General features: G+C 37.1%; 1 protein-coding gene across 1 annotated transcript in view; it reads left to right on the top strand.

The window, feature by feature from the left end:
* Nucleotides 1–26128, top strand: part of grin2aa (glutamate receptor, ionotropic, N-methyl D-aspartate 2A, a) — a 171990-nt gene that overhangs the window by 92113 nt on the left and 53749 nt on the right. Inside the window, exons 3-5 of the mRNA XM_041975865.1 lie at nucleotides 9679–9845; nucleotides 13514–13942; nucleotides 24241–24355. Coding sequence (XP_041831799.1) covers nucleotides 9679–9845; nucleotides 13514–13942; nucleotides 24241–24355 — 711 coding nt within the window. The remainder of the gene's footprint in view (nucleotides 1–9678; nucleotides 9846–13513; nucleotides 13943–24240; nucleotides 24356–26128) is intronic.

Genomic DNA, 26128 nt, shown 5'->3' with positions numbered 1-26128 from the left:
ATTCAGTGCATTGAAGGAAATCCTGTTTCAATAAGTAATCCCTACAATAAGGTCTCTTGTAAATATATTAGTTATATATTCCACAAAGCACTACCATGTCATGGGTTTAGTTGTACAGCAACTTCTAATTCAAAGTCCTTCTGAGTGTTATTTGCACCTCTAGAGCTGATTGGATTTTGTTCATTCAACAGACTGTCGAAGTATAAATTAAACAAGTGTTTTTTTTTGTTTTTGTTTTTTTTTATATATCTTATATATCTTTATATCTGATTTCACTACTTGTATATGAAAAAAGTTAAATATGTGAAAGTAGGAAAGCTTTTTTTTTTTCTCTCTTCTTCTTTTTGACTATCCAGGTTAATTTTACAGCATGTTGTAGGGATGGGATTACATTCTCTAGGTTGGGTACCACTAATGTAACATTTTTAGCTGCATTTTTAGCATAGTAGAAGCCGTATCAGACTCAGAGCTTGAGGCAAATGAGACAACGACAGTTTAACCTGGTTTCTGTACCATAAAATCATTAATGTGATGTGTTGTGTCAATTACACAGAATGCAGCCAAGGCATGTTTGATGCCATAGTCAACGCATCAGCATTGAGAACTGAATTTCTAAAACTACAAACTCAAAGAAAAACACCATCTGCCTGCCCCCCCATTCATTAAAGTCACCACAATATTTAACAAAGCGAATGATCTGGGCTTGCTTCAGTTGCTGGTCTTTGTTCAGTAATACTACAGGATGTTCCCAAAAATGAGGTCACACTGTAAAATATAACTAGTTGCCTTTACTTAGAAAAATATACGTAAACTCATTGCCTCAAAAAATTTATGTTTTTGTTCTTTTGAGTGATTTAGTACAATTACTTAAAAGCGTTTGATTTGTTGAACTTTTACGAGCTTGATAAGTTTGATTTTGCTGTAAGCACTTTGGGCTGAGAAATGCTTGATAAAATGTTGGTTTCATTTTCAACACACATGATGATTTCAAGTCCACCTTACTTACAGTAACAGATGAACTCAAAGATTTGAAGTTAGAGATCACCAAGGGTGACAAGTTTTTTTTTTCTTCTTCTTCTTCTTCTCTTCTCTCCTTTTAAACATTTTATCATTTCTAAATAATACAAAACAAAAAGATAAAAGAAAACCAAATGAGGAAATTTGAGACATTTGAGCTTGGATGATTGGAAAATAGACAGTTTATTTAAGTTTAACTTTTACCTCTTTCTGAAATCAAAATTTTCTGGTATCATTTGAATTATTGATCAACTAAAGTACAAAATAATTAAATAAAAAAGTACTTTAAAAAAAGTATTGTGTAATTTCAGAGGTGAACATCACTGTGAGAAACCCTGCTCCCCCCATCACCATTCCTCTCGTTCTTATCTTAATCACACTGATTTAAATTATGCATATTAATTTTTTCAACATTTTCCCTCCAATAATAATTTAACTTATTTAAGATTCGTATTACTGACAACTAGATTAAAATAAGGTGATATCCACTGGATTTATTCTATTAAGACCAACGTTTAATTTTACAGTGCAACTACCTCATGCTGCTGAATGATGATGTTTTAACATAGATTTTTTTTTTTTTTTTTAATGTTACTTATTTATTTTGATGATATGGGCATATTCCATGATTCCAATCTGGTTATTATTATTATCAATAATATTATTATTGTGGTTGTTATTATTGTTTTGGGACCCATTGCAGTATAAGTTGTTAAACCACTCTTTAATAGCTTGTAAATGTATAATTTATTGGAGATATTGTGGAATCACATTAGAACAGACAAAACTGTAGCTATCCCTGCTTAGGTGTAGGCTCAGGTCCCAGAAGAGTATTTCAGTATATTGGCTCTATTAGAAAATACAGGGAGTGGGCGGAAGAGGGCAAGATGAATAGAGGGAGGTGAGAAAAGACAGAGCCCCTGGACAGAGTAGACGCAAAGAAAAGAAGTCACACAGAGTAAGATATTGGACTTATTAGAGAAGAGAAGTAGGAGAAGAGGGCAAATGCAGAGCGAAGACAGAGATGGTGAGAGTAAGAAAGAGAGAAAGAGAGAGAGGGAGGGATGATGTGATTTTGTCAGTGTTTCCCCATGGGGGCTTGACTGCTTGTTAAAAAGTCCTGACAATGAAATGACATAGATAACACACACAGGCACACAGGCATTCCTTCTATGTGATAAACTTTGAATAGGTCTCTCTTTCTCTCTCTTGCTGTTATCTGCTGTAATGGACAGTTTCCATGCCAAAAATATGCTCCTGTGACGTCAAATAGAGCCTTTTTTAATAATCTCTCTGTGTATGCCATGTGTGTGTGTGTGTGTGTAGCCGCTGCTACAGCTGAAGGCTGCTGTTCCCTGTAATTTCTATCCCACACAAACAAAGGCTACATCCTCCCCTCTGCTTACACCACAACGCAAACACAGTTTATTCTTCTTCACAGCACCACGCGACATCTGCTTATTGTTTTAAGACACTGTAATCTAGTAAAGACTAAATAAGCTTCCACAGATTCATAAGACATTTGCAGAAAAAGCTGTAAGTAAAAGCCATTACTTTATCAATGCTGTTTGTGAGATGATATTTCTCTGTAAACATTGTTAGACTTGAACCATTTTGTCCAATTGCTTAATCTCACTCTGCAAATCCACAGCTCTGCCTAAAACATGTTAAGAAACAATAATTCTATGTCTAGCAGAGCCTTATTTCTTACTGAAAACACTACAAATTAAATTTAAATTCACATCATGTCAGTGTCACTTGTGTTTTGCATGCTACTCCCATTTGCCTGTATACAGAACAGTTTGTCTCCATAAATCTGTTTGATGAAAGAAGGTTAACATTATCTAAATTGTTTTGTTAAAGACTTGGGTAAGAAGACACTGATTTATAAAGTTTTCTAATGAACAGTGGGGAACTGTGATGGTACATAATGTATCTCTTAGTGTGAATAATGACACCAAATAGAGCTTAACCTTCACTGCGTAACATTACTAAAATTAAAAATGTGTAAGCAAACAAGAGATTATATCATGATATTGTGATTTTACAATATGAATAAAATATTATGATTTAGACATCATTGCAAATTAAATTATTATGAGGATCATCCAGGTGAAGGTGGTTGTTAGGTATTACATCTAGGGTTCACTTCTGAGATCCGATGTCAGTTTCAATAACAGTATAGCAATCATGGCGATGGTGGGGGAGATCATGATCATACACATTCTCAGAAAGAAATGTAAAAAGAGGCAGCAAGTAGAGCGTAGTGATCTGTGTGGCCATACATTGTATTGCAGCTTCTTCTTTGTATCTTTGTGGTGGTTCCATGTAAGCGATACTGTGAAACACTGCCTCCATGGTATCCAGTGGTAATGCTCCATTTGTTCCATCTCACTATCCACCTACTGTACAAGCTCTCTGAAAATAGACTGAAATACTCACATAAAGGATACAAGATGGACAGAAGGCTCCATCTGTATGAGAATAAATGAGCCTTAACCAAGAAAATAACTGACTTGTTACTGTCTTTATCTTTACAAAACCTCAGTTCACACCCACCAACCAGAAGCCCAGAACTTATATTTAGCTTAATTTGGAACAGGTTTTTGTCTCTGTATGGATTATTGGTCTGCACGTGGTCAGTGTATTTACCAGATAAACTGTCAGTGAGTTTACAAAAACTTGTAGAAACATGTAACATATCTTCGGTCTTTGTCTAATTCCACCGCTGACTCAGCATGCTCCCAGCCAGATGAATCCTTAACCCATACCTCATGATGATTCTAACTATTTGGAATAAACCAACAGTCAGACAAATTTAGATAATCAAAAATACAAAATTAGACAATCTGTCCAATTAAACAAAGCCTATGAAACACATCATACACACAAAACAGACAGAGATACATAGCCATACAGTTTTTTTTTTTTTTTTTTATCAGAAATAGCCAAAAGCACTTTGATATAAGTGACTTTAATATTCTGTGTGAAAGAGATCTGCACAGACATAAAAACTTAAAAGTGACAGAAACAGAGTCGAATCTTGCTGCAATTTAAAATTGAATTCACATTTTTCCATCCCAGGTTCTCTTCGATTCATTATGTGGCTTTAATTATTATATTTTTGCACAGCTTTTTGCATGAATAAAATCCCAGCATATAAGGCATAAAAGAGAACATCCCTCAGCATAATGGACAAAGCTTTTCTGTCAGCTCTACACTCTGTGTATGAACTGGAGGACTTTCTTTTTTCTTAAGGGATGGGGGGTGGGGTCTACTACTTTAAACTGTCTTTTTGGAACCTTTAGTTTTTGAATAAAAAGCTAATATAAAAAAGGGATCGTTAGCTTAATGATTGTCTTTGTTACTGGTAAACACACAATAGCACTCAACAACAATTCATATGAGATAATAATGTTACTTTGTGGTGTTTTTAGAGTTTCTATTTAGGATTTCCTGTCAGAGTCCAGTGCTGTAGCCAGGAAATTTCACACAGAAGTAGATTTTGGAAATGGTCTGCTCCAATTTGAAGAGAATAGTTATAGTATAGTATTTTTTGTGTTTGTTGTTGGTGGCTGCATCCTCATGTTGAGCGTCGTTTTACTTCAGGTTGTTTTCCACAGAAATTTCTTCCACTTTTTTTCTGCTGCTATTTTTATGCTTGTCTGTTTATATTTAGTAACCGGCCACTGAGGAATTTTTGTCATGCTTTGTCTTTCTCCTCCTGGGGACTCAGTGGAGATGCTGAAGCCAGCAGATAACAGGGTATCTTTGGCATATATAAGTGATAGAAGGATATGTATGACACCCCGTTTTTGCTTTATCTTGGTGTTTTCCTTTCCAAACTCAGCTCACAGTTCTATACAGACTCATTTGTGTGTGATGTTTTTTGTACACTTCAATGTGTGTGTGTCTGTGTGTCAGACCAGACAGTGCATGATGCTATCAGCGGCAGAGGATATGAGCACTGCTATTTTTAACTCCCCTCAATCTCACTGTAGACACACTGTCCTGCCTCCAGGGGCAGGTGTGTGTATTTTGCATGCATCAATGTGGTTTTGTCTGTGTGAGTGTGTGTTTATGCAACAGTGTATGTGGGAGACTGAGAATGTGATAGACAAAGTGAGAGGGGAAAAAACGGTGAATGACAGACTGTTTATGTGTCAGTGCTGCTAGCTGAAGGTGAGAGTGGAAAGCAGACATGTCACACTTGACAAGGGTGAAATGATTGGCTGTTTTCTGATGTCACGGATCGTGCGCCTTCCCAATTAGAAACAATCATATGCTGCTTAGTCACTCCATCTGTCTTTTCTCCCCCCACTGTTCTATATCTGCTCTCCTTCATCTCTGCTTTGCATCCTTCTGATTTCTTATCTTTTGCATCTTTTGTTGCTTAATTTGCCTTTTCAGAGGTTGCCCTGCAAGTTTTGAATCAGCACTTCCTTTTAAACTAATTTCTTTTATGTTTCTTGTCTTAGATTATAGCTCAGTGAGCAACCGTTGGGGAAAAAGTTCAGAAATTCAACAGCTAACTGGGAAAAAAGAAGTTCTGCTATATAAACAAAACCTGTGGCTCCATTGTCAGGATTCATTCTCCAAAATGTTTGAACAAAAAGACATGTGGATGTCCTCTCTTGCTAGGAAAACAAAGATGAAGAGAACTTTATTGAGCCCTTTGCTGTCAGTGTCTTTCTCAAAAGTCTAACTCAGCAAAGTGATGAAAAGAGGCAACTGCTGTCTGAGAATTGCAGGTTAAAAAAAACCTAAACTCTCCATTTGTGGGACAAGCTACTGAAGCCATTGCTCATCAGTTTCTCTTTCCAAGAAATGTTTCTGTTTATGTCTTAAAATGAGTGTTTTTAGTTTCTGAAGTACAGTTCGGATATTCTGGGAATGACATCCTGACAGTCAGTGAAAAGAAAGTACACCTCTTCCTTAATATTTAGCATATGTCTCTAGTTGGGGAATGGACAAAGGATTGAAAAGCAAGGATTTTCTTTTGTGGTGTCTGACAGCTGGACATTGGCAGCAGATCCTTTGGGTTTTATGATGGGACCTCTGTGTTTGGTTTTGTTCTAGCACAGCCTGAGAATGTCTGATTGGATTGGGATCTTGGGGGTTTGGAACCCAGGTCAGCACCTTAGGCTTTTTATTGTGAACTGTCAACTGCTACTGAGCCGTTTTCGCAGTTCGGTGGAGGGCATTATCCTGTCCCACTGTGGTCAAGGGGTGCTGTTGTCATTGAGAAATAAGAAAAAGAGTTGGGTCAAAACAACATCCAGATGAATGTCAGGTCTCCCAGCAGGCAGCGAGTGTCATTCACCTCACCTGTTAGAGTAGGACAACAAAAAGTGCAGACTTAAAGATTTTCTGTTTGGCTTTGAAAAAAAAACATGTTTTCATGAAAGGTACAGGCAGGCAAAAACTCCTAGAAACCAAGGGTGGTGTTGTCTTTTATGACATTTATTTTGCATAAATGTGTCCTTTAGTATTAATTTGCTGTTTTGATATATGTGTAACTAAAATAATTTAATATGTTCTTGTTTTATTGGGGGTTTTTTGTCTAACAGATCAAAGTCGGATTTTTCTTTACTCTTTGCCTCTTCCCCCACACAATTCAAATGAAAGATGCAAAATCATCATTAGCCTTGTTTAACACACAAGCATAGGAAAGAAAACTGTATTATTCTCCAAAAAACGAGAAAAAATTCACACGTGTGCCATCTATTTCGTGGACATGTGGATTTCACCAGACAATATTAAAAGAAAGAAGAAAACCATTTTAAAATAGTCCCACATAAATCTTTTACTTTATTCTGCATATTCCATGAGTGGCTCTCTATATATTGCAGCTAAGTGTGGGAGTATCTGCTGCTGCTCTGATGAAGACATGGAGTGACAAGTCTTATAGCATGACCTCCCTCCTCTCCCACCATGCTCAAGCATCACTTTAGTTTCTACCACATTGGAACACACACACATGCACACACAAGCACACAGCTTCATAACGAGAGATTCTCTGAAGAGCACTTGAGCCTGAAACTAGAGTGAGCAAATCTCACATACAGATGCAATGCCATTAAAAAGGACTCAAGGATCTTGATGTAGAGGGGACGAGGCACAATTTCATTTTCTCATTCACTTCTGCCGACACAAATAAAGCAAACAATGAATTCCCCCACTATTCAGAAGCTATCAGGACAGGGGGAAGGAAATGCTAGCTTGTGCATGTAATTCAAATGCAGTGCTCTGATATGGTTACAAGGATCAGCCACGATATTCAGCCATTTTTCATCCTCACAGTGTGGTTTCACAACCTTATCCTGGACAAAATCTGTATCTTGGGACTCAGCTTCACTTATTCAGTAAAGTAACTATTTAAATTTTGAAATGGAAATAAAAAGTAAAGAAAAAAGTAGACGATGCAAAAAATGATGGAGAGTCGAGTGTTATTTGTATGAATGTAGACGATATAGTGGACAGGTGCTGAGACATTGGGACATAAAGGCAAAGTGGAAGACAAAGCTATAGCTCACTTGTAGAAGAGAAAATTTTCTTCAAAGATGTTTTATTATGTAATAAATAATGTTAACTGATTCAGCCATTCCCTTAAGCATTTAACTGACAGAATTGTAGCAGTGTTGTGTTGCACCTCAGCATAATTTTAAGATGATGCAGATTAACACAAATAAACTTTATACAATTAACACTCAGTTTCCAACACCAAAGCTGGATATGGAAACTTTGCTTTACTTGTAGAAGTTATTGCCAAAATAAGAAAAATACACTTCTTGAATCAGATGCTCCAGAGAATTATCATATCTAAATCTGACTTCATCTACAGTAGGTATTCTTGCAAAGCGTCTCTGTTGTGTTTTATCTGGCTCCCAAATCAACATCATTCCTGCTCAAAAGACCAAGTTAAAATCAATGAGGAGAACTAGCTTTGGACTGTAGCACTGAGTTCAGGATAAAAAAAATGTTTCTGCTCAGATTGTGTCTGTAAAAATGCTCATAAAGCAGTTTTTCTTCCCACAGTCTTAAATTGTATGTTTATATACTGTAAATGTGTACAAAAAATGGTCAACAACACTTGTCTCTTGTTAACACCTCTGCTAGATTAATAGTGCTGGTGCTGAAAGCTACCAGATAGTTAACTGATAGTTACCATGTTATGTAAAAAAGAGTGTATCTTATTGTAAAGTGTTACCCTTTAGTAGCCTCAGGCATGTCTCTGAATGCTGCTTACGGTGCTGTGCAAAGCAACAATCACAATCACTGTATGCATCTGAATTTCTAAACTTTCATCAACATAGTCGCTCTTTCAGTTAATTAAACTGGCTGAACATATTTTGTATAAATTAGTTGTAATGTACCTTCTGAGCATTTGAAAATGCAGATTAGTGCTGCAAAAAGAATTAACAGCAATTATTTAAATTACCATTTTAAAAACAAAAATGGTGATGTGGAGACATTTATACTTGGAAAAATTTGTACAACATAAACACTTACTGTTATTTTTGTAAGTGAAATTGCTTCTCGACACGTTAAATAAATTAAAAGAGAGAGAGAGAGAGAGAGAGAGACTTTCTTCAATATGTTTTGGTTATTATTTCCACATTTTAACTGGAATTTTTTAGCTGCTATTAGATGCACATGTTTGCCTCCTGCACACTATTTATTAGAATTAGAATTACTTTTTCACACATTTCTTTTAGCATTTTTAAGCTCTCTCTAAAGGACACTTCAGAACGGATAAGACTTGGCTTTTGCACCTTAACATTGGGGTTATGACCCTTTGTGATAGAAATGGCTCCAAGCATTATTGTTGCTGTTTTGTCACACAGCCAAACTCACAAGTGCTCAGTTTTTCACACTTTAGTCACACTGTGGATGAATTACTGGAGAAGCAGCCTGTAGGCTACATGCACACACGAGGTGTGCATTTACTGTACTGATGCTCTTGTTCATTTTTAGCTGTAATGTTGATGTCACCAACCCAGATTGGCATCTATGTCTTTCTTAATGAGAAAGTTAAGCATAACTTTTATCTGTTATGCTTTATTTTTCTTCTCAGTATGTTTAGTGTCATATCACCTAATTTCATTTAGTCCTCGCTATAATGAGTCACTTTAAATGCAGTGCAAATGAATTAACTTCATTTTTCCACCTGTAATAGAGCTTGTCTGCACTGTCCAAACTCATGTCTGATTTTTGTTGAATTAAGTGGCCTCTGATTCTCAGCCAGGTGTAATGGAGTGGATAGGAGCTATCCAGAGTGAATGCAATCTTCGTTGTTCAGAACAAGGCCCACCGTTGTGCAGCCTGTCTGCACCACACCAATCCAATTTGCTCTTAATTGAATTGTTCTGAGTACCTCATCCATATATTTCCTTCACAGAAAGCGTATTACTTTCAATCTCTGTATGTGTGTTTGTGTGTATGGGTGAGTGAGAGGTGGGAAAATCGTGTGTACTCATTTTGTGCCAAACTTTAAATGTGCTTTTGTTAATTGCTAATTCTGAGATGCAGTTTGAATAAAGTGAACTAATAATGAAATTGAAGCAAAGATCCAAATGAATATTTAACTGACCTCCTTTTCTCTTTCTCTATCCCCTTCTTCCCTACCTCCCATCCTTCTGCACCCTTCTTTGTTCTCAGGATGTGAAGTCAACTTTTTTCCAGTTTGGTGCCTCCATCCAACAGGAGGCTCTGCTCATGTTGAACATCATGGAGGAGTATGACTGGCACATCTTCTCCATTGTCACGTCAAAGTTCCCTGGTTACCAGGAATTCATCAACATTTTAAAAACAACCGTGGACAACAGGTGGGATCATGTCCTTTGTACTTTCATTCTTTACATGGTAAACCCAATCATCATCAAGCTAAATGAAGTCGCTAATGAGATGATGCAGCAGCACATTTTCATTCACAAATTTACGACTTAATGCTGCTGTATATTACTCATCCCTATGGACAACTTTGTCACAAATTTAAATTGTGGAGACAAAAAAAAAAAAGATTACATCCATGCTAGCACCTCTGTGAAGGTACACTGTGGTGCTTTTAGCTAAATGCTAAATCTGACATGCTAACAAAGCATTACTGGTATAATGTTCATTTTATTTTAGCTAAACAAACAACATAATTCAGAGTTTACCATTGTCTCACATGAAAGTTCCAGCTATTATTTATTCTTTTGTTAATCAGTGAACCCAGCTCCTTGCTTTGATGCTTCAGCCCTTCCTATATAATTTAGATTTTTACCCTTTTTGTGGAGGGTATTCCAACTTTTATAGCTCTGGTTACCACTCCAGCCAACGAATCAGTAAACTTTGCAAACATGGGCCTTCATCAAGACAGCAGCATAGTTGGCTAGCAGAAAAAATTAACACAATGACAAAAATAAAAAAAAGTATTTTTGAAAAGGACACAGCTTACATTATTAAAAATGAGAAAAATGTGATAAAGGAGAGCTCAAACTAATATTTGTTTTAATTGAAAGTAAATGTTTGCTTTTCTTAATTCAGTAAATGATTAATAAATGTAAATTTTAATGCAGGAAAAATGACAACATATACATACATTCGTTCTAATTTTAGAAAGGTTTGTCTAAGGCATACTCTATGGCCAAGTCTCGTTTATGCTTTATAAACATGCAGTCTGTCACATATGTGCTACCTCATCCACTCATGTAATGGGCTGAAATTATGTAGAAGAAAGCCGACTGCCTTCTGGCCAGCGATTAGTCATTTAAGGTGTTAAACATCAGAAAGCAGCAGTTTAACATTTTTTTGTGACTTTTGTCTTTTAATCAATGGTTAAATACCAAATATGTTGAGTTTTTTTTCTTATGTACAACTTGGAAACTGGAGAAAATTACATTCTACATGCTGCTACCAGAGAGTTACTTTTCATAATTTTCCAATATTGCTGCAGGTCCTTTTACTGCTGGTGTAATTTCTGCTTTGGAGCTCTGGTTAGTTATTGGGTGCCTGAGGAAATAATTAAATTGCTTTGTAAGAATCGTGATTTTGAATGGGGGTACATTAATGGTTAATTTCAGCATTGTTAAGTTACAAAAAAATTTGAATCTCATTGTTTCATTATTTTAACTTACCTTCTCTGGAAGATTTGTCTATGTCGATATATTTCTTTTTCTTTTTTGTGGTCCAAAGGGGGGGTTGGATCCAACACAGAGGTACCACATACGCGTTTTTTTGTTTTTTTTTTCACTTGCCACCCCACACCAGTATCAAGTCAGGTGAGAAGCCAGCTCAAGAATATGCATGCCAGGAAGGCAGCAAGTCCGGACAGAATCTGATCCAAGCTGCCCAGGGACTGTGCAGACTGCACATGTTCAACTTGAGTCTGAGTTTTTGGAGGGTTCTTGAACTGTGAAAGACTTTGCATGTGGTTCTAGTGCCAAAGATCACACACGCCACGGTGTCCAACCACTACAGACACATGGCCCTGATTTCTCACATGACGAAGAAAGCCATGGAGAGGGTCACCCTCCACCTTCGCCCACTGGTGAGCTCGGCTCTACTTGGTACTTGGGTGTTCACCTCAACAATAAACTGGATCACAAACACAGACATCCTGTGTAAGAAGGGCCAGACTCGACTCCATCTGTGTAGGAGACTGACATCCTTCGGAGTCTGCAGGACTCTTTTAAAGTTATTTTACGATTCCATCGTAGCATCCACCCTCTTCTATGCAGTGGTCTGCTTGGGGAACGGTTGCACCCACATGGACAGGAACAGGATTGACAAACTGGTACGGCGATCAAGCTCTGTGCTGCGATGGGAGATAGGAGGATGTTAGCAAAGCTGACATCCGTCATGGACAACCCCCATCACCCTCTGCATGAGACCGTGGGTGCGCTGAGCAGCTCCTTCAGTGAGAGACTAAAACATCCTTCAGGAAGGATCGTTTTCGTAGATCATTCAGCACGACAGCAGTTAGACTCTATAACGCATAATGATGTAATGAGTGACTTGGACACTTTACCTTCACTGTCACCACTTCACGGACACATAATGCACCTTGTGTGTGCATAGACATTTATGTATATACATGAAAATATATACATGAAAAGTGTAAAAATATACAGTATATGTATGTGTATGGGTAGATATATGCGTATGTGTCTATAAATGTATGTCCATGGACAGATATTACCTAATTGCATATTTCTATAATGCACACTGTGTATGCTTGTACATAGAACACCACTTACTGTGGTATATTTGTGGTTTTTATTTTACTATTTTGTATTTATTATTTGTATTTTATATTTTTGTTAATTTGCTTTTTTGTACGGTTTTTCTGTAGTTCTGTAGTAAAAAAAAAATCCTTGTTATCTTATCGTATCTTATTTTATCTTAACTACATTATCTGCCTGTATTTATGTCATCATTGTTTTTGGTTTGTTTGTTTGTTTGTTTTTTGTGTGTGTCTACCTGGACTTTTGCATATCATTGTCTCTATTGGTTTTTGTCATATGAGACTTGTAGACAATCATCACTTTGGACAGGAAGAAGAGGACAACAAGTCCCAAATTGCTCTCATGTTACACTCCCTGTCTAATGTTGGACTCTTACATGCGGGTTAACAGCCCCCCTCTTTTCCCAACCATGTGTCACACTTTGTAATACTCACTCCCTATTGAGTGTGTGTGTGTGTGTGTGTGTGGACTTGTCTTTGTGCCTCACTCTGCTAGCTCCAGCTAACTGCTGCTAACTCCTGATACAACAGTGTGCCACCAGTTTATGACATTTTATGCTGCTTTATTACCAAGATAACTGCTATTTGCTTAGTTTGTGTTGCTCTTTTGCTCCTCATGTAATGGGGCCAGCTGATATATTGTCACTCAGGACATTGTGGAAAAAGGCCAGTCAATCCCAATGAAAGAGCAAGATACTCTATAAATGCATTGTCTTTTTTTAATGAGCACTTGTTATTTTTTGCTGTGCCTGCTTTTGCTAACTGGATGCAGGGCAATAACTTAAAATGCTCTGGAAATATACAGACCTGCTTTCCAGCACTCTCCGTTCTTTGTATAATCCCCATGTTAAAACATTCACATGAGTTTGTGTCTGAGCAAAACAATATGTGCAAATCTTTTTTTTTCTCTTCTTCTTCATGGGTTTAATAGGGAATATAATGGTATTTAATGATAATAACAGTTATGTTTTCAGATATCTGTTACCACCAATTAGCACAGTGACCGCAGGCATTGGTTTGGAAATTTTGTATTACCCTATTCTCCTTTTTGTTCTGTGGGTTAAACTTTAACATCCACATTGCATTTAGCCTTAATCTATTCCCCTGACAATAAGTACTTTACTCCTCATAGTGGTCATGCTACAACGACCACTAAGATTAATTATAATGGATAATTAACTGTCCTTTCCAGCACACGGGCAAAGTTAATAATCAGTTAGTTTGAATGTTAAAATTTCTCTCCTGTTCTTGTTATTCTTGCTTTAGTTTTGTGGGCTGGGACCTGCAGAATATCATCACCCTGGATGCAGTGGAGGAAGACAGTCGCTCTCAAATCATGCTCAAGAAGGTTCAGTCTCCTGTGGTTCTGCTGTACTGCTCCAAAGATGAAGCAGTCTACATTCTGGAGGAGGCTCGATCTCTGGGCCTGACTGGATTTGGTTACATCTGGATTGTGCCGTCGCTCACCACTGGGAACCCGGAAATAACTCCAGAAGCATTTCCTTCGGGAATGATTTCAGTGTCGTATGACGACTGGGACTATCCATTGGAGGCACGGGTCCGTGATGGTCTGGGGATCATAACATCAGCAGCAGCAGCCATGTTGGTGGAATATGGGGACATCCCTGAAGCCAAGACGTCCTGCTATGGCCAGATGGAGAAGACATCCAAGCTGCCACCAAGTGCACTGCATAAGTAAGTTTAATGGTTTCTTTTCTACATGTCCATAATGTGTATCAGATAGTGACTTTGCAATTACTGATGGATATAGGACCAAGAGATTTTGATTGCAGCTATGTGAATAAAGATGTGTTAGACCTTAAAGAAAAAAGGAAAACTAAAAAGAAGTGAATGCAATTTGAGGAGGAAGTTTTGATTTAGACAGTGAAAAAAAAGGCAAAGGAAGAAATTGAGATGGGGATAACAGCGGGCGGGCACTACAAATGAGTGCTCTCCCAAATTGAAGAGCTCCGCGATGAGTCCTTCTGTTCCTCTTCTCATTTATTCCTCCATCTCATTTGTTCTCCTGAGCTCTCCTTCCCATCATGTGCTCACCCCCCCAGCAGCCAGTGGGAGATGTTGCAGGTCTTGCCAGTTCTGTCTGGTTTTCCATCTGGCAGTGGGGGAAAAAGACACACAAAGCCTGCGTTTACATCTTGATATTGTTTTAATTTGAGATAATGATGTGTTTAATTAATGTTCTTATGTGTAAATGACAGAATTTGATTTTATTTTCAAAAACTAAAGTGGAAATGTTGGCTGTTTCCACAGGGTTTTTTTTTTTTTATTTTTCTTATAGATGAAATATACAATGCAGAAAATGATTGTTATGAGGTAGAGGTCTACCCATCTCCCTGCCAGAAAAAATAAATCATGTTTTTCAACATGCTAAAATTTGAAATAAAAACTACTAACTTTAAAGTCTGAGGTTTTCAGTATCAGAATTTAATTAAAAAAGTCCTTATTCAGTTATAAAATCAGTTTTATTAACTTTATATCAACAACATGTAACATATTGCACCTTTTTAACAGTTTATTTGACAAATAAAAGTCAAAGAATTAACTCACTGTGTGAAAACAGCTTACCCTCTTACTGTTTCCAATGCTTGCAAAGCTCAGGGAATACAAAAAGGCCTAAGAGCCACATCTCTACTGGCCTCAGCATCTACTGGACTGAACAATTTTGGCTTGGTATATATATATATATATATATATATATATATATATATATATATATATATATATATATATATATATGTACATAGACCCTCTGGTGGACGTAAGTGTGATTTTCATGGCTACATCAAAATATGTTGTGACCACAGCTAGCCTTATTAACCATTAAAGGGATGCACTAAATAATTTCACCCTGAAATACCATTTTCTGTGTGTGACTTGGTTGGTGTTATTAGGAAGGAAGCATTAAAAAATATCAAAATAAATAAACAGAAAAAGAGAAAAATTCAGTCCAAACAAAAATCCATCATAAAGCCTTTGGCAAGATCAACACTACCATGAGCTGGGTTTCAAAGTCATGTCCTCTACATTGCTCACACAGCACTTTACCCATCCAGGAAATCAATATATATATATATATATATATATATATATATATATATATATATATATACAGTATCTCCCAGAAGCAAGTCCTGGACAGGTCACCAGTCTGTCGCAGGGCCAACATAGATATGGACAAACAACCATTTACACACAGTCACTCCTAGGGAGAGGGAGGGATAATAACCAATTTACCAAAATTTATATATATATACCATAATTTACCGTAATCCAGTGATTTTAATTATTAATTATTTTTTTTCCGGTACTACTTCACATTTTACTCGGTTTAGAAAAGATTGTTATGGCCAAAACATTTTTTTACTTTGAAAAATAGTGTTAAAATCCTTTCTTTGTTGTTGTCTTTTTAAGCTAAAATGTATTTGAATTTATTTTAAGATTTTTTTTTTCATTTAGATTATTTAATGTTAATTTAATAAAAATGGTAATAATAAATGTTATTTTAATATAATATTTACCATGCATTATTATGATTGTTAATTATCAATAAGTAAATGAAATGTCCATTTAATTACATGTGCTTTAATACATAATCATTTCTTATTTATTATAATTTAATAATCATTTACCATTTGCCATAATTGATCGAATTTTATTTAAATTAATTTGAATCTATTCTAATAATTTTTTATTTTGTTTACAACTGTTTTAAGACTTTCTTTAGTCATTTCATGCAAAGAGAGCAAATCTAGCAGGTTTTTAATTTGTCCCGAACGGACCAATGTCTCATTTTGCCAGGAAACTCAGATCCACCGATGGGAATTACCAGACATCCACAGCCAAGTAACTCTGTTCTCTGCATGCTCTGCTGCCTTAGGTTGTTATCTAGGTGATGAGTGCCCACAGACGGCTGTATTGTGGGTGTGAATGCTCAGCCAATGAGGGCTTCAGGGAAAGTACATGAGAAACATGATTGGTCAACGCCAGGTTGAGGCAATATGCCAGTGTGGGTTGTTAGGCCATCAGAGGCTGTCAGGGGAGACTGGAGGACATGGGCAGCACTCACAAACAAGGAGGTGGGCGGATGGGCTCTTTGTGCAAATTTGAAGCACTTTTAGCGTCTGTTTTATTTTTTGATTGATGAGTTGTTGTAATTGAGATGTCAAAACATTTTTTTTTTCATATAAGGATCAAGTTAGCATTCAGTTTTATATCTTATTTTTTCTTAACTTCAACACTTCTTAGACTCAACCTGGTTCTTAACTATTTGATTTGCAGTCTTGTAGCTGTCTGGAGCTTAAATGAGACTAAAACATGTCATAACAAAGCAAAGCTCATTTAAATTGGGAATAATAGAAGTGCAATGAAAAAGAAGTCTGTTGTTTCAGTGGCTGCTGCAGCCCTATGCAGTGTGGGCTTTGGTGAAGTTTTATCTCACTCATTCTGCTTGTGACAGCTACAATGATAAATCCACAGTGACACATTCAAGATGAATATGTTTTTGCAGAGTAATAGAAAAATAAAATTAAATAAAAACAGGAGACAAATGACCAACTAAGAGTGCTGGCCAGTGCAGCAATCAGACAGAGTGACAGCTTGTGCTTTATCTAAAATATGTGTGTGTGTGTGTGCGTGTGTGTGTGTGTGTATGTGCAGGTGTGCATTTTAGAAACAAGAGAAATATCCCCCCTTCAGAGAATGTTCTGTCATGGCAGATTTACAGTGTACTGCTCACCTTGCTGTGGTGAACAGTGTGCCTTAAAAGACTTTAGCACTTATTTATCAGTGTGTGAGTGTGTGCGTGGAAAAGGCGTTGTAGTGGTTGTAGTTTGTCCTGACAGGTAATTTCAGTGTCTTGTCCTGATATACGAGGTTTAGAGCTGAGAAAACACACATGTACACACGTTTAGACTTCACACAAAGAATAAGTCCTGAGGGCTGATGTGATAGAAGATTTTCAAAGGGTGAATTTTTACACCAAAAATACAGCCAAACCATCTGCGTACAATATATGTGTATATAAGACTAATTTTTAGCAATATTTAGAGAACAGAAATAATTTCCCAATGTTAAGACATGTCAGTCATCCAGAATGCTCGTCCTTATTAGATTACAGAATGATTCCATAAGAAAGTGATACATACATTTATGTTTCTTGATCTCAAATGAGTTGTTCCAAATGTTGTTGCATGCAGAGAGTGAACTCAAAAAGAAAACTATGTTTAAATGAATTAGGCTCAGAAAAGCTGTGTGCATGACTTTTTTGTTGTTGTTTCTGTTGTTGTTGTTGTTTTGGTGCAAAGTGCTGTTCTGTATCTGTCGGTCTATCTAAATATTGCTATAAATGAAAGATTTAATTCCAAAAAAATTGAGCTTTTGGATATATTATGTTAAAATTCCCCAATAAAAATTAAACTATAGATGGAGGACAGGATACATTTGAATGTTAGTTCAATTTTGATTAAAGTCAAAAGATTAAAGAAAACAAACTTGAAATTCAGCTGCAAGCTGTAAGCCCCAACAGAACAAGCTTTATGTAGAAGACAAGGAGCGAGTAAATAAATATAACGAATAGCCCTGAACCCACTACCAAAGCAGAGTTATATGTATAAAAACTGAAGCATTTCCCTTAAACTCCACCTCATCAACCTGGAAAGAAGATCAAGAAGTGACCAGAAAGTTATATGTCTGTCTCAAAAGAACAAAAATAACAGTTCTGTATGGCTCGAGTGAAGTAAAGAAGACATTTTGACACACAGTAGACCCAAACACACGCTGAGCTGAGTAGCATAAATAACTATAAATAGCTGACTTGTAAATAACTGACCTGGGAGAATGATAACCCCTGTTGAACTGAGGCTGTCCTAGAAAAAAAAATGCTGTTCTTACAAGGGTTGAGCTTCTACATGCATTTTTTAATTAAATGAAAAAAAGGCAGGCCTACAATAGTTAAATATAACATGGCTTGGAGTTTTGCGGGTTAATATTGCATGCTCCGGACCATGTCTAAATGGGCTGCCTGGTCGCTCTGCAATCTTAGATAGAGATAGGCCAATTCTTTTTTCTTTCCTGTGTGGAGACACTGCAAATAAACTATCGAGTGACTTTTGGTTTGAATTTTCAGAAAGCACAGGGTAGGAAATACTGAAGAGTAATTTAAAATGTATTAGCAGAGTTTAGTAAGTAGCAATGCCAACTTGAAATAATTCTATGGCTCAGGAAGGCTGTTCACTTTCCTTCAGGGGAAAAGGTATTCATGCTCAACTATTGGGCAGGGACAGGAATTCCTGCAACTATCTCCTAGTTCCTGGTTCATCAGCAGAGTTTGCAGGTTCTCCCCATACAAGGATTTTCTCTCGGCTGTTGTTAGCATTAACACAGCTAAATAACTATACGCTCACACAAGACTGCATACAAGAGGATGGGCAGGGACACTGCTAAATTAGCATCTGCTTCATATTGTACAGTCATCTTTCATGCCATACTTAACAGACAGCATCTATGGCTGACCCTTGGGTACTCTTACTAACCAGAATCAGCATAAACAGCGACCTCCATCTTTTTCCACACTTCCTCCTTTGTCTCTCACAGGCATAGCACTTGTGTTTGTGTACTTCATAGATCTCCACTAACCTGACAGTATACATCATTACTTTGACAGGTCCTTGTCTTAACAACGATAAATGTCTCTATCTTTGACACATGCAGGCTTGTACAGTTAATCTTTTTTTGTATCTTTATAGAGTCCTTTTTTTCCTTGTATTAAAGCCACTTTAGATGAAATGTAGAGCTCTTAACCTAAGGTAAACCAGAAGTCAGAATAAGTGAGGAAAAGAGATTTTTTATAATTACACTTATTATGTGTTAAACTACAGCTAAACCAAAATGAAGTAGCAATGTGTGGAAAAAGTACACACTGGGATTCAGTAGCTTCTAATACTATATGGCACTGTATCGTCAAGTCATCATTTGTATACGTCGTTATCAGTGTCTCACGATGTTGTGGTGAAATTCTGGTCCATTCGTCTTTCCAGGATTGCTTTATAGCCATTAACATTTGCAGATATTCATTTATGTACACCTGAGGTCCAGTCACAGCATTTTAGTCAGACTGAGACCTGGACTTTGACAGGATCATCACAACACCTTGGTTTTAGTATTTCCTTTTCTTTTTTCCATCATTCTGTTGTAGATTTGCTGCTGTGTTTGGGACAGCTTTGATGTCGCATGACCCAGTTCAGCCAAGCTTTAGCTGTCAGACAGATGGCGTCACATTTAAAACCAGAATACGTCAGGTGTACAAAAGAGTTCATGATTGACTTAGTGACTGAAGGTGTCCTGTAAAAGCAAAACATTCCCTCATCACTACACCTCCACCACCGTACATGTCAGTTGATATGAGGTGTTTTTGCTGATATACTGCCAATGTGGTGTTCTGCTTTGTGGTGGAACATTATCCCTTTTCTCTCATCTAACCAAAATACATTTTTTTAGAAGTCCTGTTTAGAATTCACAGCATTACAAACCTAAGCTATGCTGCCATAAAGCTTTCTCCAATAATCCCTCTAAACAGCCTACAGTTATTGAGATTTTTAATTTTTTAATTTTTATTTATGTTTCTTTTTACATGTAATCTGCCAACTGAGGCCTTTAGAGTTTGAGTGAGATGAGATTCTTGTTTTTTGTTTTTTTTTAAGGCTTTTCAGAGCATTGCAAAGTCTGACTTTCAAGTGAACTTGTTGGGATGTTCTCGCCTGGGAAGATTGGCAGATGTTTTGAAAGTTTTCCATTTATGAATAATCTTTCTCACTGTAAAATTGGTGGAATATGTTTAGAAATGATCTCATAACCTTTCCCAGACAGATGGGCAGCAGCAAACTGCAAAAACATCTGCTGTAATAAGGTGCTCACACCTGATACTGATGATCAGTTAGTGGTAATTCTGTGGAAGCCGTAAGGTTGAACTGAACTGCTTCCTCGACCATTTTGACTTTTTTTTTGTAAAATAGATGATAATATGATAATCATGCACATATTACACATTATTATTTAAATCTAATAAATTAATACTATAATATGTCACATATAGTATTTCTTTTAAGACCTGGTAAGAACTACATTTTATTGCACTGATATGAAACATATTTGACTTGAAAAAGCATGCAGTTTCATTTTGACCTGATTTTATTTTTTATTTTATTTTTTATTTGACACATTTAACACTGTTAAGTTTAAATGTTAGTTTTGTTACATTTTACCCCATTCAACCTCCCTTTATTTTAGTTCTTTTAGTCTAATGGAAGAGAAATGCTGTAAAAAAAATAGCACTATATGTTGTCATTACTCTTTCTTTTCTCATCTCATCACACGTTCCTTCCATCTTTTCCCTTCAACATCATTCATCTTTATACTCACTCTGATTTCTGTGGGTGCTCAATCTCTAAAATTGCTCCACCTCTGCAGCCTTTCCCCTCCCTAGATGAATAAGGAGACTACAAATATCAAGGAGGCTGGACAGTTGGAAAAATTGGACTGTGAGCTTTGTGCTACAGGGTCCCCACCCTTACACTGCTGCATGGAGCATTGTTGAGGTTTGCCTCATGGTTATCTGTGTGCAGGGATGTTCGTCCAGGGTTGATTAGGGTTATTTTCTAGCATACACAGTGGAGTATCTGTCTGTATCCTAGCAACGGCCTATCGGTCCACCTGTTCTATGGGCATCCGCCCAAAAAAATCATGTGAACACACACAAATACATACATAATCTTCATATTCTGTGTGCTTCCCATTTAATATAAACATGTCTACATCAACAAAATTTAAAATATTTTTTATTTTGATATTCAGATTTATTAGTTATATGGATTTTTGTCTTTATGGCTGAGGTGAATGGGCAGTCCTAGTAATAATGATTAAGAGGCTCAGGTGACAATATTTATTGTGTTGAGGTCAAGTATTCATTTCATTTCAAGAGCAGAGAAGTTTTAACATGATTTTTCAACCTGCCTTAGGATTACTCTGTACATTTGCTTCTTGGTGTGTGTCGGTGTGTATGTACTTAAGTGTGCCTGCATGAAGGTTTGTTCCACAGTGCAAAGTGGGCTGTAAAACAGAGAGCAGCCTTTGCTCTGTTTCTCACCCAACCATCAGATCCTGTGACAAATCAAATAGCTTATTGGTACTCATCTTATTACTTGCAAGCTAGTCAGAAGATTTTAATAACAAAATTATCCAATACCCTAATTTTTGATTGATTTAATCTTGGCACTGAGAAAAACATCTGATGTCTAGTATTACACTGGTTTAGGTTGCTGGTTTGTGTAATACATAAGTAACATAGTCGGTATACAATGATAAAATGTTTTTCAATGTTTTAAAAGTGGATTTTGCAGCTTTGGTTTTCAGAGAATCTCACCACTAGAGGGCAGAGTTTTATCAGACAAGCTTCATGCTTTTATTCCTTCTTAAGTTTCAAAATATTTTTTTTCAAGTCTTTTTCACCAGTTCCGTTTATTTTAATTAAAAAAATAATCACTGTAATGACAAGAAAGTGACTAGCCACAACCGGTAATAACTTGAGCGTATACTAATTTTGATCTTACTGCTGATATTGTGCAGGACACTGACCACAGCAAAACTAACTCATACAGCTAGCTTGATTTCAGCACAAACATGGTATTAAAAACTGTAGCTCTTTGGCAAGTTGGGGCTCAGATTTCATTCATTTGCTTCCCAAAAGCTGTGTACGAGGAATTAATGCAACATTAACTTTTATTCTAGTTTTTTTTTTTTTTTTACATGTTATAGTTCTGCTACTTAACATGGCTACTTTGTAAAATCAGGCGGTGCTGAAGGTGATGCCTGCTTGCAATTAGCTTTCACCATTGTAGTAATTACCCGGCTTTCTGCTGCCAGACCAGTTTGTTCATACGCTACAGCCAGAACTGGTTACTACTTATACATTGGGATTGTACCATGATACTATTGTGACTCATGTCCCATCTATTGGTCCAAAGTAATATTACAGTAAAATGTAGTACTATTTTATGTCTCAGCTGGATAGCTCAAAGGTGGTGTTTTTTTTTTTTTGTTTTTTTTTTTTGCTTTTTCTAGTTTGTTCATGTCATTTACTTGCTTATTTATTTGTCTAAAAATAGTACTTTTTAAATGCTAATGCTTATGCAAAACAGAAAGGGAAAGAAATATATCACTGAATGTAAATTGATAAGCACTCAATAATCAGAGTTCATGAATGAAATGAAATGTAATACTATAAAATAAGTACCAAAACGTGTAACAGTTGTACATGTGCATTCAGTGGTTTAGAGAAGGTTAAATTGTGTTCCACTGTAAAGGTTATAGTGCATTTTAGGTACATTCTGACATCATACAGTAGCCGTATTTATTAAGTGCATTAAATGTATTTGCATGATTACTTTTGTTGTAAGTCATGATAATACATTTCTTAATGTTCTTGACCTGCTTTATTCTGGAGCAAGGCCTGTGCACAATGTCCTACACGATATGAAACACCTCACCAGCTGCAGTCCACTGTGGCTTTCTGACGGTGTATCACGTGGGAACATGCTCCATTTAGAAGTTTGCCCTGTCGCCGGCCCCAGAATGGAATATAGGAGGAAGAAAAGAGGAGTCGTCTCTGCTGTGTCGTACATGACCGCTGACAGAGGGAGTGAGGGAGACAGAGAGGGGAAGGACAGTCATGATTAATGTGGAGGCAGTGTGGACCCAAGAATATCTTCCCACTGCCCTCCATCTTAGCTAATGTGACCTGCCATATGGGTCAACCATTACAGTGTGTGTGTGAGAGTGTGTGGTGTGTTATAGTATGGACTGACTTCTGAGAAATAATGTGTGTAAATGTCAAATGTCTCAAATTAGCATCGCTTCTAAATGATAGCAATGTTTCCAAGTTGGCATGCTGAGTATCTTTTTTTCCACAACCCACTCTTAAAGGAAACTGAAGCCAAAACTCAATGAAACAAGTGTGAATACAGCTGTAATTACTCACACACAAGTAAGACAATTTGCCGTCACTGTGAACTCCAGTTCTTCTTCAGTTTTGGACCTGCAGGCTGTACGTCTTCCCTGTGGCTTTATGTGGAAAAGAATTTCCAGAGTAACTGAAAAGAAAACTAATTTTTAGTATTCACAAAGTTGGAAAAGGATCAATGGAAACGCAGCTGCAGCAGTAATCAGGAGGTATAGAGCGAGCCACATACTCACGATAGCTGCAGAGGCCATCCTGCTGAAATAACACACTGAGTGTACTGCACTGAGAAAACAGAGGCAAGTGCTTAAGATTTATCAATGGAATCAAGACAGAGATAAATTAGTTTGACTCAGGTTCAGCTGGTTTGGTGAGAACCTGGCCAGGTCTAAAAGAGCAAACAGACTTTTTTTCTCATAGGGAATCAAAGTTTTGATTTTTCACTAGAGCAAATGCCAGAGAGCAATATTACATATAGCTGATGCAACTATTTAAGGTGATATGAATTACAATAACATGGCATTCAAAGTCATTTTTACATGTTCATATGATTTGTAGTGTGTTGTTACTTCCTTTTCTCTCTTCTTGTGTTTTTGCAGCTGTTAAGGCACTCTGCAAAATCACAATAATCCCCAGTAACACACTCTTTTGAACACGTCACCCGAATGCTTTGATTGTGTTCAGTGTCTTTACTTTCGATCCAATCCATGTTAATCAAACAAGACTTTACAACTCTCAGTATAAAAGAGCTTGTTTTAATATTTGAGGTTTGTAATACTGTTTGATTGCCAATTGACTTTTTAAATGCTAATGTAATTCAATTTCCTCTCCTGCTTTTTCTCATCACTGCTACACATTTCCTTCCTCATGCCATTTATTACATTTTCAATAATCATTTTCCTCTTCCTCCTCATCTCTCTTACGTCCATCATCTGCCCCACTATTCCTCATCCTCTGCTCTCAGGTACATGATGAATGTGACATGGGATGGCAGAGACTTGTCGTTCACGGAGGATGGCTACCAGGAAAACCCAAAGCTGGTGGTCATTGTTCTCAACAAGGAGAGGGAGTGGGAGAAGGTAAGAATCTATTTTTGTACATAGCTGGGTTGGTTTGTGTTTGTAAGAGTGTAAGGAAGCTTAGCAACAAATACAGGTTGCCACCGAAGTAATATCTGGGGGTTATTCTACTATTATTACATAAGTCTGTGTAGTAACAAAAATGTACATGTTTTTAGCTGCAATTGACTAGACTGTAACTACAAATGAAAATAAATGGTTACTGGCTCTAAACTCTATGTTAAACTACATAAAGAATAAAATGCACCATGTGGGACAGGAGATGAATTTGGATCTCCTTTTTGAGAGTCATGTGTACTCATTTAAACCTTCCAAAGCCTCCAGTCACTGACCTTTTTACCTGTTAAAGCTGATGATCTCATACTTTATGACAGCCTCACAATTTATCATAAGACTAAATAGAAAACTGAGAAAGCCGTGTTTCAGGACACAAATAAACAGATTAAATTTCGAGATAGTTTAAAGGTCCCATATTATACACTTTATTCCCAATCTGAGACCATTCATTAATATCTAAATGAAATATTTCCGCCATGGTATGGACAAATCGACCCTCAGTTTGAGTGCAGCGGCTTCTCTTCACCTCTCTCTTTTTAGCAGCTTCAGAAATGTGCCGTTTATGGTGGGCGGAACCCTGGTGGAGCAGCTCAGCTGTTGGCTCCGCCCATCGCATCGCCCGTCATGAGGTGATTGACAGGTTAATATATTTTCAAGCTATCAGACTAATAAGGCCGAAACGATAAAATAACTGCCAGCTCTTACCTCTCCAGCTGTGTCACGGACAGTTGGTATTGAACCTGGCTTCAGCTTCAAACGGTTGGCGAAGCCTGCTTTCCATGCACCCATGTTGTGGAAACAGTCCTCTTTGAAATGCTGGCCACAGACATGCAAAACCTTTGGAAGTTTTCCGGGTACATTTCCTCCAAAAATAAAATTAATCCACTCAGTCCTCGTGGGTTCAGTGGATGGAAGTAAAAAAACGTTTTCGTGTTCATTTATGCAGCCACAAACAGAACAGTGCTTCTGTCGCTTAGCCATGTCCGCTAACGAGGGTTGCCGAAGAGGGAAAAACACTGGGCGCTAGGGGATTTTTAGAGGGCGGGCTTTGAGAGCCGGTAGACGGGTCCATCGCTCTGTGGGGAGTGGTTATTGTCCCTTATGACGTCATAACGTACACGCTTTCAAACAAGCTCATTTCAGCGCTTACTTCCCTAGAGGTGGAGCAGGGGGGAGAGAGAGCGCCTGAAAGAGTTTCACACTTACGGGTCTCCTACACATGCGGGGGGACCAGTATGACTGTTCCAAAACCATTAAAAAGTGAATTTTGCATAATATGGGACCTTTAACACACTTCCAAAAGTAAGCTTTGGTATGATGGAATAACCACAAAACCTGGTGCTTTTGTGTTATTTTGTCTATAAGAGCACCAAAGAAAGAACTGTTGGGAAGAAGTGTAACACCTTGAATGTGCATAAAAAAAATGTGTGTAGCCACCATAATGTCACCCATAAGTTTGTGAAATGCTTCTTTAATGCCTTAAACTCAACAGGACTTGCTTTTTTAAATTTAATTTTGTTTCATTTGGAGCCAGAAATGGCATATATGGATGAAAGGTTGGAGTCAGTGATGTCATTTAAACTGGATTTAATTTAAAAAATGTATTCAAAATGACCACTGTTTACTGGAGTAAATTTATCTTGTCAAACCATATAAACCTGTATTCCTTTTAAGGGGTGTTACTCATTTCAGCTCAGTTAAAATCAATAAAAGAAT

The sequence above is a fragment of the Melanotaenia boesemani genome, chromosome 2 (genome assembly GCF_017639745.1).
Source record: "Melanotaenia boesemani isolate fMelBoe1 chromosome 2, fMelBoe1.pri, whole genome shotgun sequence".
In the NCBI taxonomy this organism is placed as follows: domain Eukaryota; kingdom Metazoa; phylum Chordata; class Actinopteri; order Atheriniformes; family Melanotaeniidae; genus Melanotaenia; species Melanotaenia boesemani.
The sequence above is the reverse complement of the archived record's forward strand: the minus strand, read 5'-3'. Positions and strand labels throughout refer to the sequence as shown.